Below are 16,566 nucleotides of genomic sequence, written 5' to 3' on the forward strand. Positions count from 1 at the left end.
TCGGAAGATATAACTATTTAAGACTTATATTAACACAAATATATCACTTACTTCTGCTTTAATACGATACAACCACATATTCATCAAGTCCGCGTTGAAAACTTCACTCGACTTTTATTTTGAGCTACTGAGGTGATGCTCATTAATCAGCTGTGTAAACAGAAACAGTCTCTTTATCTGCCAGACACCAGAGCCCAGATTGAAGAGGGAGACGAACCGCTCCGGTGTGATACCTGTCGCAGCAGTATTTTGTCTGTGTGTGTGTGTGTGTGCGTCACCAGGACCCGTTAGTGGGAGAGTAGGTCGGTGTGTCACATCCCTCTATCAGCCGCACCATGTCACCACAGTGCTGGCGGTTAGAAAGTCACGTTCACGGCAGTAGGCTCCGATTTCTCAAACACTTTATGTTTAATAAACTGCAAGTGCATTTCATGAGATCACTGTTTCCTAACATGATCGTTGATATCGATAGTTGATATCGATCGTTGATAGCCTACATCCACCAGTGATGACGTTATCAATCACCTGAGCTCTGTACTGGAGCTTTGCTACGCACTGCTACCGGCGGCAACGATGACGGCTACTGCGGTCCAACAGCAACGGGACCTAATGACAAATTCACGTAAGCTACTGCTTCTCTGGGAAAGAGCAGAGCAGACATGTAAACGTACTTGTTCTTTTCAACCAGAGTACCAGTACTAACACTTCCGCACACTAGATCCAGCACAAAATAAGGTGAATAGGCCGTGTGATGTTTTACTTTGAAAGGGTCCAGATAACCCCGCCCCCTCATTTGAATATTGCAGCATGAAATAAAAGAGCAGTGAAATAAATAAAAGTATCAGGAAATAAATAAATGAGGTGTTAGAAAATAAAAGTCTCCTGAAAAAATGAAAATATAAATGAATCTATAGCCGTGTTTCCACTGCAGGAGTTCCTGGTAAAGGGAGGGGGTAGGAACTTCTACAGGAACCGTCCTCTCACTCGGCCCTCTCAGTGGCCGTGTCTCCACTGCAGAGTCAGACCCTGCGGCGACGTCATGAGTTTCCATCGCTGTGCGACAGTTTCGACCGTGACGTCACCCAGGCAGGTCACAAGCACATGCACAAAAATCATAACAACAACAAAGAAGGATGGAAGGAGCTGAGGCAGTAGCCGCGTTTCTGGTGTGTGTGTTTGTGCACATGGCGGTTGATTGTAATCCTGCTTGAGTTTTTTTTTTTTTTTTACTTTTCACGGCATTGTTTTGCGGCGTGATGGATCCCCAGTGTGTCGAGGTGCGCTGATATTTTCATTTCGCCGCGATGACTCAAACCCCCTCTGAATCTCCTCGGTGCCGTAGGCTGGAATCAATAAGTTCCTGTAAATGGCCCTGTGGGGGAGGTTCCTGCAGTGGAGACACGCACCAATGGGGCTGGCCCCGTAAAATTCCTGCAGAAGTTCCTGCAATGGAAACGCGCCTTATGTATTTATATTTCATTTATATCTATTTATCATCCTATTTATTTAATTTGGGATTCATTTCATGGCTATATCTATTTATTTATGCATTTATTAATTTATTTAATTATGACTAAAACGGCTTTCCATATTAGAACTATTGGGTAGGCAGGCCTACTAGTCCGACAAGCCAGACTACATTAACATGTCTAGTCTGGCAACGACCGGTAGACATCGGCTCAATCCAGGGGGCGGGATGAAGGCTGTCTTTCAAACTGCCTCTGCACCAATAGGGGAGCGCTACGACCAATCAGAGCAAAGAGCAGGATGACGTTAGCCTGACAAGCCAATTAAAATGTATGTCGCCATCGCGTTAAGCCCGCCCAACGACTCTCTAAACAGATAGAGCGCTGTGATTGGTGAACACAAACGGTGTTCGAGACTCAAAAAGTTCCTATGGCTCGTTTCTAGACCCACCTACGGAGCAAATATATTTGCTGCCGCTAGGGTGCAGCTAGATTTCTAGGCTACAGGCCTACAGTATATAATGGTAAAATAGCACTATCTACTGGTAAACTGTAAAAATTAAAAAAAAATCATTATTTTTCTTCAAATCTAAACCCTATTATCACAGAAAGCATGATTGTTTTTTGTAAAAACAATTTGATTAAAACATGTGGTTTAATGGGATTTTTATTTAATGGGAGTCAATGGGAGGCAAATCTGTAAATATGCCGCTACAGAAAAACTAATGTGCTACAAAGCCAATATTTTGAGGAATCCTTGACCTATCCAAGACTGATTAAAAAAATTTCCCCCAGCCACGTGACATTTGTTTTTCAGAAAATAGCTAACTTTTTGTGTTTTTTTTTTTTCATTAAATAACAGTGACATCAAGGAATCAAACTGGCATTTCAAGGGTTAAAATCCTCAGAATTATTGAATATTTGGTAGTTTTGCGCAGAGGAAAAGTCGTTTAAAGGAATAGTTCACTCAAAATTGAAATTTCACTCATTATCTACTCCCCCTCATGTGGACTAAGGGCTGGGTGAAGTTTCAGAGTCCTCCGTGGCTTCTCTGAGTTACAGGGGGTCTCAGCGTAGCAGTGCATGTCCATATAACGGTTGCAAATGGATACCAACTGTCTTCGTAAAGAAAAGACAAACCAAAAAACATCCAAATACCTCCATGCTGCTCGTATGTAATGTCTGTCTTGTATTGAAGCCCCGAAATGCGAAATTGTTCTGAAAAAAATTAAATAAGTCTATATTTCAAGCTTGTTTTGTAGCGGAAGCTCCTCTTCCTGGTCCGTCCAAATCTCGCGCGATTTGCGCCGGCGTCAGTAATCGCACTGAGGCCGGCGCAAATCTCGCGAGATTTGGACGGACCAGGAAGAGGAGCACTATGGAGGTATTTGGATGTTTTTTGGTGTGTCTTTTTGTTACGAAGACAGTTGGTATCCATTTGCAACCGTTATATTGACATGCACTGCTACGCCGAGACCCCCTGTAACTCAGAGAAGCCACGGAGGACTCTGAAACTTCTCCCAGCCCTTAGTCCACATGAGGGTGAGTAGATAATGAGTGCAATTTGAATTTTGGGTGAACAATTCTTTTAAGAGATCTATGCAAAAAAAAAAAACTGAAAAAAAATACGTATCTGTTTTGAGAGCAGTTGACAGGTCAGCTGTCCACTGTGACCCTCTGACTCTCTCTGTTACCACAGAGGTTCGAAGCCCACCCCGATCCGGGCTGTGCTGTCAGCCACATGGTTGGTTCAGGTGGGGGCGTTTGGATGGCCTTCACCCAGGGCTCCTCCCTCCAGCTGTTCCACACAGAGACGCTGCAGCCGCTGCAGGAGGTCAACGTCTCCACCCGCACGGCCCACCTGACGCCAGGCCAGTCCACGCAAGAGCAAACACACACACATCACATCACAGAGTCACTCACTGCTGCCCTACATTATGAAGATGCAGCTGTGAGCGTCATGTTGATGACTCAACGTCTGTGTTTCAGGTGAAGTCTGCGTCTCCAGCTTGTTGATCTGTCAGGGCCTGCTGTGGGTGGGGACCAGTCAGGGTGTCATCCTCACCTTCCCTGTGCCTACACTGGAGGGCATTCCTAAGATCACAGGTCAGCACTGACACATGCTCATTATTCCTTGCACCTCCATGGAATATATTTATTGCATTCGGTTTGCAAAAAAAGGGGCATTTAATAAGACTGCATTTATTCATATCTTAGTAAAGCGTAAGCGTAAGAGTAAAGCCCTCACAAGTTTATTGGATTGAAAATAAAGGAGAGAGAGAGAGTCTGTTATCCTGACAGTGGATGTAAATCCAGAATCCTTTAGTATGAGACACAAGGCATTTTACTGTATGGCATTAGTTTCTCTTTGATTTGAAAACCTCTCTCTTCATACGTAAAAATGGACTCACCAAAAATAAAACAGAAACAAAATCAAGGTACTTCATAACCCTCTTCTTCATATATATAGGTGATCTGATATTGTCATGATTGATAGATTCAGCTGGTTGTATCTAACACACAGTGTTTCCTGTTCTTCTGCCCATGTGTTAACATTAGGGGTGTGACGAGATCTCATCCCACGAGATTTAACTCAACGATATTTCTCGTTGCATTAAAAATCTGTTTTTTTGTTTTTTTTTATGTTAAAAAATGTAAAGCAGGGTTTCCACTACCAGTTACCAATACTTTGCACCGCTTTTCACTACACGGTTATAACTCTACTCGACTTGGTTTAGGTGCTTCATTCCTCCTCAGTAAAAACCAAACTTATCAACCAGCGCATCCAGCACTAATTAACGACTCTGTGGAGGCCGCGACTCTCTTTCTCTCTCTCTCTCTCTCGCTGGCGCACACACACACTCACTTACACACACACACACACACACCGCATTGTGACGGTAATAAACAAATGCGCTAGACCGTCCGATGTGGGAGGGAGGGGGGGGGGGGATCCGAGTATCCGAGTAGTGAAATGGCACTGGGGGGAGGGGGGGGGGGTCGCTGCCACTACTTAAAAAAATCTTAGAGGAAACACTGCACATAATATTGTTTGCACTTGAAAAAAATAAATAAATATTGAATTTTATTTAATTTATTTTAAATTTTATAAATTTTAGTTTTAGTTTCAATTTGTGGAAGAAGAAGTTTATTAAAAGCTCATGCTTAGCTACATCATGCATGTAAAGAGTTATAATAAAACATTTCAAAATGCATGTGCACTTTAAATTAAATAAAAGTCTGTTGGTCCAGTCGTATATTTTGTTATTGTAGTTTTCTTAAAGTCTCGTCTCGATCTCGTGAACCCAATCTTGTGTCTCGTCTCGTCTCGTCTCGTCTCGTGAGCTGAGTGTATTGTCACACCCCTAGTTAACATGTAGACCTGTCTCACCACTCAGGTAAAGGAATGACGTCTCTGAACGCTCACTGTGGTCCAGTGGACTTCCTCGTGTCCACCTCCAGCATCCTGGCCTCGGACTTGCTCAGACGGGACTCCATCCTCAGCAGCCGAGATGAAGGGGTCAACGGCGAGGGAGGGGGGGGGCCAGGAGGTCAGGGTGTTGTGGGGGGAGAAGAGGGGGGGCAGAGGCCGGAGCACAACAACCACCCCCAAGACTCAGAAGTTCCTCCGTCCAGGGAGCAGAAGCCCAAGCGTCTGTTGCTGCAGTACCGCCTCCACTCCACCTGCCAGCTGCCGGGGAAGCTGCTGAGCGCCCAGCCCGACCTGGGGGGCCCCCGGGCCCCCACAGACTCACTGGAGCACAGCCCCGAGGACGGCTCCATCTACGAGGTGAGCGAGGATCCCGACGTGTGGGTGAGGGGGCGGCGCGCGGAGTGGGGGACGGAGGGGGAGGCCAGGCGGAACAAAGTCACCTCAACAGCCGTCTTCTCCGGCGGGAGAGGATCTCGCCGCGCGGGACAGACGGCCTCTGGAGACTCCGGCTCCAGCTCCAGTGAAAATACTCTTCTGGTGTGGCAGCTCCCTCTAGCTCTCAGCCAATGACGGGTGGGCATGTCACCTGACTGAGTAACTGTAGGCGTGGATGCTCCTGTGAACTCCTCTGATCTGAAGTCAGAAGAGCCGGCACCTGGGACCGCTGTGTGTCTCCTCTGGTTCAGTCTCAGTGATTTGGTTCTGACAGGTGAAAACCAAGTACTGTTGCCTGTGAAGCTCAAACACCTCAGTCTGCAGCTACCTCCAGGGATGTGGGACATCAGAGAGAACAACTGTCCTCACTTCTTTCCAGATTCTTTTGATGTGACATCAAACTGTATCAGTTTGTCACACTGGGCCCAGTTTGCATCACTGCCAAACTCTCAGAGGTTTTACAGCCATAATGTGACGCAGTCTGCCCCAGACAGCTGGTGGATTTCCTCAGGGGGTACATACCATAAAACTTCAAATAAAGGCCCGGGTGTTTAGGTCCAGGACCTCCGCGGTCCTGGACCGCACAGGTACCAGGAGACAGAGACCCTCGTCATGTCGGTGCTCCGCCCTCTCTGATTGCTACTTTTAAAAGGAGTAACAAGTCATTTAAAACAAGGAGCGAGCCAAGCCGAGGTGAGGCGTCTCGTCGGTCCTCGGCCGTCTTAGAGACACCCGCTATATTTGCATAGAATATTTTTTGGCAACCAGAAAAACAATGTTTGACCTGGCGTTTATGTGGGATGGGCGTTTAATATAAAAAATATTTTGCTACACCCGGTGGTTAATTGGGACCGGCGGCAAATTGGGACTCGGCCATTATTTGAAGTTTTACGGTACGCATTTAAGAGAGTACTGCAGCATTTTTTGAAGTAGGGTGAGTCTTCTTTGTTGTGAGAGTGGGGTTAGATAATCATACTCATGTCATTAAATGTGAAATGCTAGAACTGTTTCTTGATGATCACCAGCCCAGTGCAGTGGTGGGGTACAGAGATCTCCTGGGGTCAACCCATTATCAGCCACTATCCCACTCTCAGATCCATTAAAATGAATGAATATACTATATAGTAGCCTACTCTCTGATGCAGCTGCCTGTTTGTTTGTGAAGCAGAGCAATACGTAGATCCAAGATGAGACCATCATCCTGTAAAAAAATCTATGCAGTCGCTTTAACCAACAATTGCAGGTTATTGCCAGGATACATCGTCATAGTGATTATGACAGGAGCAAAGGGAAGACATTCTGTGATATAATGTAGTATAGGTTCTTCCTCAGGAGGAAGTTGGTGTAGATGGATCATGATCCTGGATGGACTATAAGATCATACAGTACATCAATGAGATGAATGAGGCAACAAAAGACAGAGATGAGAGTTTGATCCCTGTGGTGAACCAGTACTTTCATCTAAATTCAATCATGTTGTTTTTATTGTAACCACTATAACAAAGAACCTTAAGGAATGACTTATCCTAACCCAAACTGCACATGAACCTAACCAAGCCATGACTGTCCCATACCCTCAGCTGCTTAGCTTAGCAGCTGTTACAGGTGAGAACAGCACTGAAAGCAGCTAAGCCAGTTAATTCCAGTTCTTCACAGGCTGTTCATACAACTGATGATAATAATAATAATAATAATAATAATATCAGTCAGTTGGCAGTTTATTAGGAACATAAAGTAGTTGAATATAACAGGCCTCTTCTTCAGAAAGGTCATATACTGTACAGTATATCCTTCAGTTTAATGTTCAATGTTCAAAAATGTTTGAGAGGTGCTGTTCCTGCTATATTATTTAGTGGTGCTACCTTTATTGACAAGAACAAGGTGGACAAAATAAAAGAAACACCTGGATATGACAGTGGGTGTCCATAGACTCTGCATACATTAGCTGTGGGTTTGTGTTGATTATGTAGGTTTGTATTGGAATAAACCCCCGAAAAAAAACTAGTTGTGCCCGGTGTGCACACACCAAAACGTGGACTATGAATGAAGACATTGCACAGGAGAGGCAGACCGCAGAGACACTGTCTTTCATCAGGAAATAGTTCCAGCCTGTACTTCCTGCTGAAAACCAAAAACTGCTCTTTGAAAAAAACAAACTTGTACTGACACCTCTGAAGTTTCCATGTACACAAACGTTGAAACTTGGCTAAACAGACAGCTAGGTGTTACCTGCTTGTTTTTGCTATGCTAGGCTAATAACAGCAAGGCTAGTTGCTTATTTATGCTAAGCTAGGCTAACAAGAACAAATATGGGCTGGATTTTCTCAATCGTCATAGTAAATCTGTCCCTGAGTCTCTAGCTTCCCTGTTTAATCATTTGGTTAACAATAATTTAATGTGGTTGATGTGCGTGCTCCAGTAGGCCTACTGCCGTCTCGGCTGGCTGAACACACTGTTGCCTGACGTTTAGCAGTGAAACATCAAAGTACAACACTCTATAAACCACTGTGACTCCTAATAACACTGTCATTATCAATTCATTACATTTAAAATCATTAAAAACAACCAAGGTGAGAACACAATAACGATCAAAAGCTTATTTCTGTTGAGGTGCTGTAGGAAAACATTTGACAACAGAGTCAACATATAAACTAAACAGCTAGTGGTGGTAGCTATGACAACATTCTTTCAATAATTACAAATTATTGATTTTTATACGTAATGGTACTTGGTAAGATTTTATTTATGGTCACTTTAATCTGTCGTCCATTTCATATGTGTGGGCAGACTATTCCATTGTATTGTTGCACTGTAGAAATATATTCCGTTATTTCTGCTATGGATGCCAATCATTTCTTAAGAGAAACTGTATCACGTCCAGTGTTATTACAGTGTTGTATGAGCATGTAAATGTACCTTCAGGGAGGAGAGTCACTATAAGATACTCTTGTCATAATTCTGTGCTCACTCTTTTGTAATTTGAAGCACTATTGATTACTGTTATGTTTAAGGGGCTTTTAATTCTGAGGCAGAACGAGGACCACTGAACAGCAAGAAGGAAGGGGGAGCAAAGACAAAATATTTGAAGGCAATCAGTCGAAAAGTCAAGTCATACTGTTACAAGATGAATTTGCCTTTTTACAAAAAATGTACACACAAACACATGCACATGTATGTTTGTGTGTTTGCATTTTAATATTTCTAAAGTGGTGCCTTCATCCTGCAACATTATGACTTCACTATCAGAATGTCCATTGTGCACATACAGTACAGTGTCTGTTTGCTCTGTGAGATTGAGTTAACTGGGTTCACTCAGACCCTTTACATGTAGCATACTGTGTTCACAAGTATGTTTGGATTTTGTATCATTTGTATTTATGTTGTCATCAGTTGATGTGATTTACATGTTTAAAGTTCATTTGTGAATTTCAAACACTTTTTCTCAGTGCCTCGATGTCTGTCAGCATCAACTGCCATCTGTCAGTTCTGCTCTGCAGGCCCCAGGTTAATTTACTCACTCCTTAGTTATACTACCTGTACTGCACAAATGTAATGTGTATCAAGTGGATATAATCTGTAAAATAATAAAGACCATTCTCATATAATGCACTTTTGACCCTCCCATTAATAATCACATTCATTTTTGACAAAAATTAGCTTAAAGGGATAGTAGCATTTTTTAAAAGTGGGGTTGTTTGATCTACAAATAGCCCCTAAGTACTTTAATTGCAGTAGAAGACTCTCTGCACTCCTCCTGTTAGCAACGCCAGCCCATAGCCCTGCCCAGAGATTTACAACATAGTGTTGTGAACAGACCCAAAGAAACGGCCTATTTTCGCGGCCTAAAAGAGGTTTTACCTGGGGAAAAAAATGAACAATGGAACTGTGTATTTTTTTTATTTATTTTTACAAATGTATGTGCTGTATTGACTTAGAAAGACATCTGGTTGAAATCTCAAATCTTAAAGGGATAGTTCAACATTTTGGCAAATTGGCCCATTGCCATAATCGCTATAGTCATAGCAGTAGGTTTGTTACCTTTAATTGTCGGTGTAAGCTATTTCTAGAACGGTGGAGCAGAGCAGCAGGCTGCTCAGGGCTACGCTATGGAGGCTAAGGGAATTTCTTGGTTTTCCTCATCAAACTCATCAAATACACAACCCAACAACTCCAAAAGGCTGTTGTGGACAAGTTGTGAGCTGCACAATCACCACGCTATGAGATAATAACGGAACGTTACGAGACGGAGCTGTTTTAGAGGTAAATTCATGCAAAACCGCTGATGCGCGTTGCGTTCAGGGACAGTTTTTCAGCAAGCAGACTCTGTATTTACCTCGAAAACGGCTCAGTTTCGTAACGTTCCATTATTATCTCATAGCGTGGTGATTGTGCAGGTCACAACTTGTCCACGAAAGCGTTTTGGAGTTTTGGGATTTTGTATTTGATGAGTTTGATGAGGGAAACCAAGAAATTCCTTTAGCCTCCATAGCACAGCCCTGAGCAGCCTGCCGCCCCGCTCCTCCGTTCTAAAAATAGCTTACACCGACAATTAATGGTAACGAACCTACTGCTATGACTATAGCGATTATGGCAATGGGCCAATTTGCCAAAATGTTGAACTATCCCTTTAAGGTGTAAAAAAGGAGCACATTATATCAGATAAATGACAGACGAAATGAACAATTAAGAAAAACTTTTTATTGTAAACAGCCTTTATATCTTCGTGGTTGGTGCTAGGCAGACCTTTGCTTTTGACGGTGTTGTGTGAGAATAAGTGATGGGACAGGCGTCTGCTGAGGACGGTGTGTTGTTTGTTTGTATTAAAAGCCGACAGGAGCTGAGCACGATGCCTTCAGGAACAGCCTCGGATTATGTTGTCAAAAGTGGGGAGAGCTGTTGCAGAGAGGAGCCTCCAGCTGAATCATTTATTCAACACCCTTCATGAACTCCAGGAACTCTGTCAGAGAGAAACCACAAAGTCAGTATGTAAACAGTAATGTGGAGTGAAGATGTCCTGACATACATGGCTGCATAGGTGTTGAAGAGGTGAGTCTCCACAGTGGTAGGCCTACATAAGTTCAAATTTATTTTTATAGCACATACTCATGCACAGAGGTCATTCAGTGTGCCTAACAGAAAATATAAAAAGCCTGAAAATAGAGATGAAGCACTGATTATTAGATGGATGTCTAAAATGAAGTCTGAGATTAAATGATTAAATGAAAGCAGTGGGCAATAAAGGTGTGTTTAGCTTCCTTTTAAAGCAGTTTAGGTATATTTGACATCCATTGAGATCCATTGGGACCTGGTTCCAGCAGCGGGCTGAACACCATTTAACCTTGTTTAGTTTTAACCCTATAGGCACCACCAACTGACCAGCTCCACAAAATCTTAGAGACCTTATTGTGCTCCTATCACTGAAAATTCATAAATTCATTTAGGGCCTAGTTCATTTGAATTTGAATGGAAATCTCTATCTGACTGTAATCAAACGATTGTCTTGATTTTAGATGGAACCTCAGCAGCAGCATCTAAATAGGATGTAGTTGTCTGGGTCTGGTGAACTCTGTGAAATAGTGAGGAGACCATTGCAATAATCAACTGTGGATGTTTTAAAGGTATGAATAAGTTCCTCTGAATCTTGAGTGACACGAGGTCTCTGACCATGGCTATGTTTTTGAAACTCTATGCATCTCCCTCAGATGAATAGATGTATTTGAATTAATGTGTAACACACTGGAAGTCAATGAGCAGCAGAGCTCTTTTTAGCCTGATGCAAGACCAGATGTGCTGCTGCTGCTGCTGCATTCTGGGACATCTGTAAAGGGAGTCACAGATGGGCAATGCACTGACTCTGGTAAGGCCTGAATGAATTGTGCAAAGGTGCAAGAACCCAGGAGAAATATACAAGCACCATGACACCCAGGCTTCTTTCAACCTCAGTTGGTAAAGATAAAGAGGTGATTTGGATTCATTGAAATGACAGATCTTCATCTAAGTGGAGTAATTTCCTTCTCTCCTCCCATCCTCCATCCTTCCCCAAGTTGATGCAAATTGGTTTGGTATTTTTTGTTTAGTTAAGACAAAAGGAAGTTTATCGTCATTTTCAACACCGAAATTCACTTTAGTTTGCAGGATCTTATATTTTCTGCAAACTTGCAATTGCAATATGAACTTCGTTGAGTTGGTGCATTTTGTTTTCCGTTGCGTTCCTAATGTGCTGCCTGTCGTACCGTCGTAATCGATTTTGCCGTCGTTGTTTTTGTCTCCATCCTTCATCAGCTCTTCAATGTCGTCTTCTGTGATTTGTTCTCCAGTGTTCTCCAGCATGGTCTTCAGCTCCTCTAAGTCTATGTAGCCATCTCCATTCCTCAACACAAGACAAAGGAACCAGGCTTAGAAATATCAGACAAACCAAAATCGACACCACATTGTCTCTTTCTAACATGGAAACAAAGTCTATTCTAGTGAAATTCAAGGTCACCAAGTGGTTCTCTTTGACCTACAGTAAGTTACAAGACATTCTCTATCAAACTACTTACTACTTAATCAGCACTAGTTTCTATTGCATTAGTGGCATTTACCGAGTAAATACAAAGAGAAACCTACTTGTCAAACATGCGGAAGAGTTCAGCCAGCTCCTCCTCTGATTTTCCTTTGCTCTCCTCCTTCATGCAGCGGACCATCATAACCAAGAACTCATCAAAATCTACCGTGCCACTGCCTGTGAATGCACCATGATATTATAAAGACTCAATATCTCCATATCATGTTGACATTATTAAATCTCGTAAAGGTCCCATGTTGTATAACGTGATATATCCATGTCTTTTGGATTTTAAAGCAGACTTCTGTAATTTTGTGATGTCAAATGGAAGTCATGCTCCAGGTTTTTAAAACCCAAGAAGTGGACCAACATTTCAAGATATACAGTATTGAAAGTGTAAAATATGGGACCTTTAAAATCCAGCTTTCATTTTAATTTACACTCAAGTTTCTTTAGTGATGTTAAAATCATTCTATTTAATGAACATGCTTGCGGTGTCTGCTGTGCAGTGATGTGTCACAGAGATGCTGACATACCATCCTCATCCACCTCATCAATCATCTCCTGCAGCTCTTCAGGTGTGGGATTCTGTCCCAGCATCCTCATCACCTTCCCCAACTCTTTGGTGCTGATGCAGCCGTCCTCTGCATCCTGAATGAAGATGTCGAACGCAGCCTTGAACTCTGTAGGTGACACAGCAGATTTAAAGCATTCATAACTACAAACAGCTGTGCATTTGTGTGAAGAGGAATTGCTTGTTCGGCAACTGCTGTAAATACATGGATAGTTGTTAGTAAAGAAGTTAAAGGGAGAGGATGAACATAATGTTCATTAGCATATGATCTTAGATAATCAAGGTAGTAAAGCCAATCACACACCAGTAGATCCAGGTCAGGACTTTAGGTGAATGTTTGCATCAAACTTCAGAATTGAGGAAAAATCTCAGTGTCTTGATCGTGATGTGACTGTTGGTGGTTCGAATGTTTGTCAAACTGCTGATCTCCTCGATTCTCATACACAACAGTCTCTAGAGTTTTTAGAGTTAGAGTGGAGCCAACAACTAAACCATCCAATTAGCAGCAGCTCCGTGGAGGTCAGAGGAGAACAGGCAGAGGGGTTGGAGCTGACAGAAAGACTGAAGTCACTCAGATAACCACACTTTACAAGAGTTGTCAACTTAGACAACAACATGTCCAACAATAGATCACATCTGGTTCCACCAAGAAATCTGATCAACATCCCAACAGCTGTGGACAGTTGAAGACTGGAAAATCATCACCTGCTCTGATAGATCTGGACGTGTGCTGAGGCACTCTGGTTGTGGCATTTAGACCATGATTGATTGGTAATGTTAATGGTCAAATGCATCTCAGTATTGTTTCTGACCATTTTGGTCCCAGCTTCTAAAAGCTACTTCCACCAAGTTTCCAACATGGCATGGATAACTGACATTTGTTCAACACAGCTCCCATAATTCCAGTGTGAACACCAGTTAGATTTTACATGTGGTAGGACAGTTGACATGGGAACATCAGTCTGAGGTTTATTTAACTATTAACTAATTGATGAGTTATTGAGTTTTTAAACGATTGGTGCATAAACTATGTCAAAAGTTGCAACAGTGAAACCTCCCAGTCAGCAGGCCACTGGAAAAGTGCTTCATATTCAAAAATAGTTGCAATTGTGCCACCATGTGGCCAGTTATTAGTGTTAAATTTGACTCATATTTATATAAGTATCATTCACCACAAACAGCAGCAGAAGAAAATGCAAATGTTTGAGTTTATATTACTGCCACTCTATATCATTAGCTCTCACCCAAAACATTCAGTCTTTCCAGAGTAGATTATTTAAACATTGATGAGTATGATAAGAAACATCTGCTCCTCCTCCTAATATTAGTCCCAGTGACACTCAGTGTTGCTTAGTGGAGACCTTTTATGGTCCCACAACCTATTTAGTTTCTGGTCCCCTCTACTGAAGTTCCTGAAAAGGTTCCTGAAACAGGGTTTTGTTGGAAATGTTCCAGTGGAGCTATAGATCAGCAGAACAGAGGAAAGCTCAGACACTTCATGGATATATGTGAAAGATCTCTCAGTGATTTTTGAATGAGGACAACTCACTGTCAATCATCATTTATCCATTCAGTGTACTGTCTCGTACCCATGTTTGAAGAACAGTTTATAATTTTGTGTTTCTCATTGTTTGTGCAAATGACAAACTATGAGAGGCCATTCAATCCAAATCAAACCCCTCCTTAATGTTTTACTGTTAGTATTGGAACAGCAGATGTAGTAGCTACTTGTTGGTACAGACCCTTGGCAGTGATAACAGTGTTACAGTTTCCTCACCATTTTTCTGTTCCTCGGTCAAGTTTTCAACCTGAAAGGAGATCAGATCAGATGAACATTGACATCGTTCATGTCACAGTGTTTCACATTCGCTTCTTTTACCTCTCTACAGCCAGTGCTCAGCTTAGTAAGTGCACTGATCACCTCGTGTCTGTGTCTCTCTGCTCTCAGTGTAACTGGACTGCAATGTCACACTTCCAGGGGTGGGTGTCTAGTGTCACCCATTTGTTTTAATAGCCATCAGCTGTTCCCTCTCTGTCCCCCTCAACTGTCCAGTTGTTCTTTGTTCTCAGAAATATGAGCTCACCACAGCAGCCTGTCACTCAGAGCTCTCTTCTTATCTCACCTATTGTTTCAGTGTCACACAGGTCGACCTCACTCACAGAGACTTATTATCATATCATATATATCAGTTTAGATGTATGCATGTATCTATATAAAGAAAACTCTGTTGTATCACAATAGGTTTTTTTTCTTAAAATCAATTTGATTATAATTTGTCTAGCTTTGTATGGAAAAAAAAACACCATTTATGTGTTTTTACAGAGTTTAACTGCTTAAGTTGTTAAAACTTCTGTCTTCAAGGACACGACCCCATTGTCCTAAATAAACAGTCTTTTTTACATAATGTATAGAGTTAATATTACCAGGTGGCCTCTAAACTTCAAATACATGCATGACAGACCTCCAATATCATTCCATGCAACAGAGTGTGTTTGTTGTATGTTTTTGTCTTGTAGCCAATGCTCAACGTACAAGGATCTGATCTATGGCAGGACTTACTGATTCTCACCAGGTAGAGAAATGAGATAAGCACATCATACTCTGTACTTACCGCTGCCTTATATACATCATCCATCGCTGCTGCTCTGTCCCTGCCTCTGTCACACCAGTGAACGCACCGCCACACTCAAATACAATGCAAGCGCAGGGAGCAACTGCTTCACTCTTTATTGTTGGGTGAGCGTGGCACTAAAAAAGCTCTTGACTCACCCACCCAAAATCCAAGGGTGATTTGGGGAGGAGTGACAGAGACAGAGAGATAAAGAGAGGGAGAGAGACAGACAGATCTATAAATAGGAAACAACAGGAGCTCCCCATCAATACTGGAACATCAAAAACAGCACATGATTTAAAAAGTCTTTGATTCTCAGGCTTTTCCTTCGGAAATGGTATTAATATATTTGGTTACAATAAGGCCAGAATGTAACTTTGTTACATCTCCTCCACTGTCCAGAGAGTAAACATGCTGTGCCTAGGTGCAAAGCTTGCACTAACACCTAAATTAGCAGGTATGAGGTTTATTAAACACCTGCTAAAAGGGCGATTAACACTGCTAGCCAAGTGTGGCTTTCTCTAAGACTGAGGAGGACACACACAACTAACTGTAAAATAGCACATTGTACCATTCTCCACCACTGACAGAAGCTCTGTTAGCAAATGTTAGTTTTGAAAAGTAGAAAAGGGTGATAAGTTTGCACCCACCAATGTTCCTATCAAATAAGTAAAGTATGACGCATGATTTCACCATGACTCAAAGCGTAACTAATAACATCTTAAGTGGAGCAATTCAACACCAGAGCAGTGAAGACACTTTGGATAACCACAAAGTCTCTCACACATATAAGAACATGTGTTGTGGGAAGAAATGGAAACCTCAACAGGCAGTCAAGACAGTTGAAAGACCGATAGGTATGCAGACACCTGGGATTTGGGACAAGGGCCTTGTGATCCAGAGGCTCAGAGATGTTACAGAGGCAGCTTGTCTGATCTAAGCAGCTGGCCTTTCCCTTTCGCTAGTTGATGCAATGACAGGAGGGACAGGAGAGATCACTATCCTGGAAAGATCTTGGGGATGCAGATCGTCCCACGCCAAGCAATCTGAAAATTCTGGGGCAAGGACGAATGCTTAAAGGTTTTTGCATAATTGAAGGCGTGGCCACTTTGTGTGACAGGTTGATTGAGTGTGTGCATGTCACAAACCAGCATGCACCATGTCTCAGCTCTACGCATGCCCCGCCTCTTTGAGTGAGGGGGTGGGGTCAAGTACTGCCAAGATGGCAACAGCAGAGCCCACTCTGGGCTTCAAACAGTTCAGAAACACGTGGGTGATGTCACAGAGACTACGTCCATCTTCACGTGCCTTGTGCGGTTGATACCAAATTCATCAGTTGAGCAGTCGTGGTTTGTTTTTTAGCAAAAAAGTCCAATCCTGCAGAACAATGTCCACTTGTGTGACTGTGGCCTTATTTAACTTTTAAATGGTTTAGGCAGTCACTGTGTTACACAAACAGAGTTAACAGGGACTTTGTCTTACCTGAATCAAAGTCTAAA

At 42.5% G+C, this 16,566-nt stretch overlaps 2 protein-coding genes across 2 annotated transcripts in view; one reads left to right on the top strand and one right to left on the bottom strand.

Annotated features, from left to right (window-relative positions):
• Window positions 1–7,078, top strand: part of LOC146983904 (rho guanine nucleotide exchange factor 10-like protein) — a 70,673-nt gene extending 63,595 nt beyond the window's left edge. The window contains exons 26-28 of the mRNA XM_085780691.1: window positions 3,166–3,337; window positions 3,456–3,572; window positions 4,865–7,078. Of these exons, the coding sequence (XP_085636817.1) occupies window positions 3,166–3,337; window positions 3,456–3,572; window positions 4,865–5,469 (894 nt within the window). The 3' untranslated portion in view covers window positions 5,470–7,078. The remainder of the gene's footprint in view (window positions 1–3,165; window positions 3,338–3,455; window positions 3,573–4,864) is intronic.
• A 2,934-nt stretch (window positions 7,079–10,012) lies between these two features.
• On the bottom strand, window positions 10,013–15,206 carry LOC146983905 (troponin C, slow skeletal and cardiac muscles-like). Its single transcript, XM_085780692.1, has 6 exons — window positions 15,068–15,206; window positions 14,233–14,263; window positions 12,418–12,564; window positions 11,944–12,058; window positions 11,568–11,704; window positions 10,013–10,291 (listed from the first exon to the last, which is right to left on the bottom strand). The coding sequence occupies exons 1-6, from the start codon at window positions 15,089–15,091 to the stop codon at window positions 10,260–10,262; spliced, it is 486 nt and encodes a 161-aa protein (XP_085636818.1). The 5' UTR covers window positions 15,092–15,206; the 3' UTR covers window positions 10,013–10,259.
• Between the last annotated feature and the right edge of the window lie 1,360 nt (window positions 15,207–16,566).

The sequence above is a fragment of the Trachurus japonicus genome, chromosome 7, assembly GCF_045865225.1.
Source record: "Trachurus japonicus isolate A0001 chromosome 7, Traja_1.0".
Classification (NCBI taxonomy): Eukaryota; Metazoa; Chordata; class Actinopteri; order Carangiformes; family Carangidae; genus Trachurus; species Trachurus japonicus.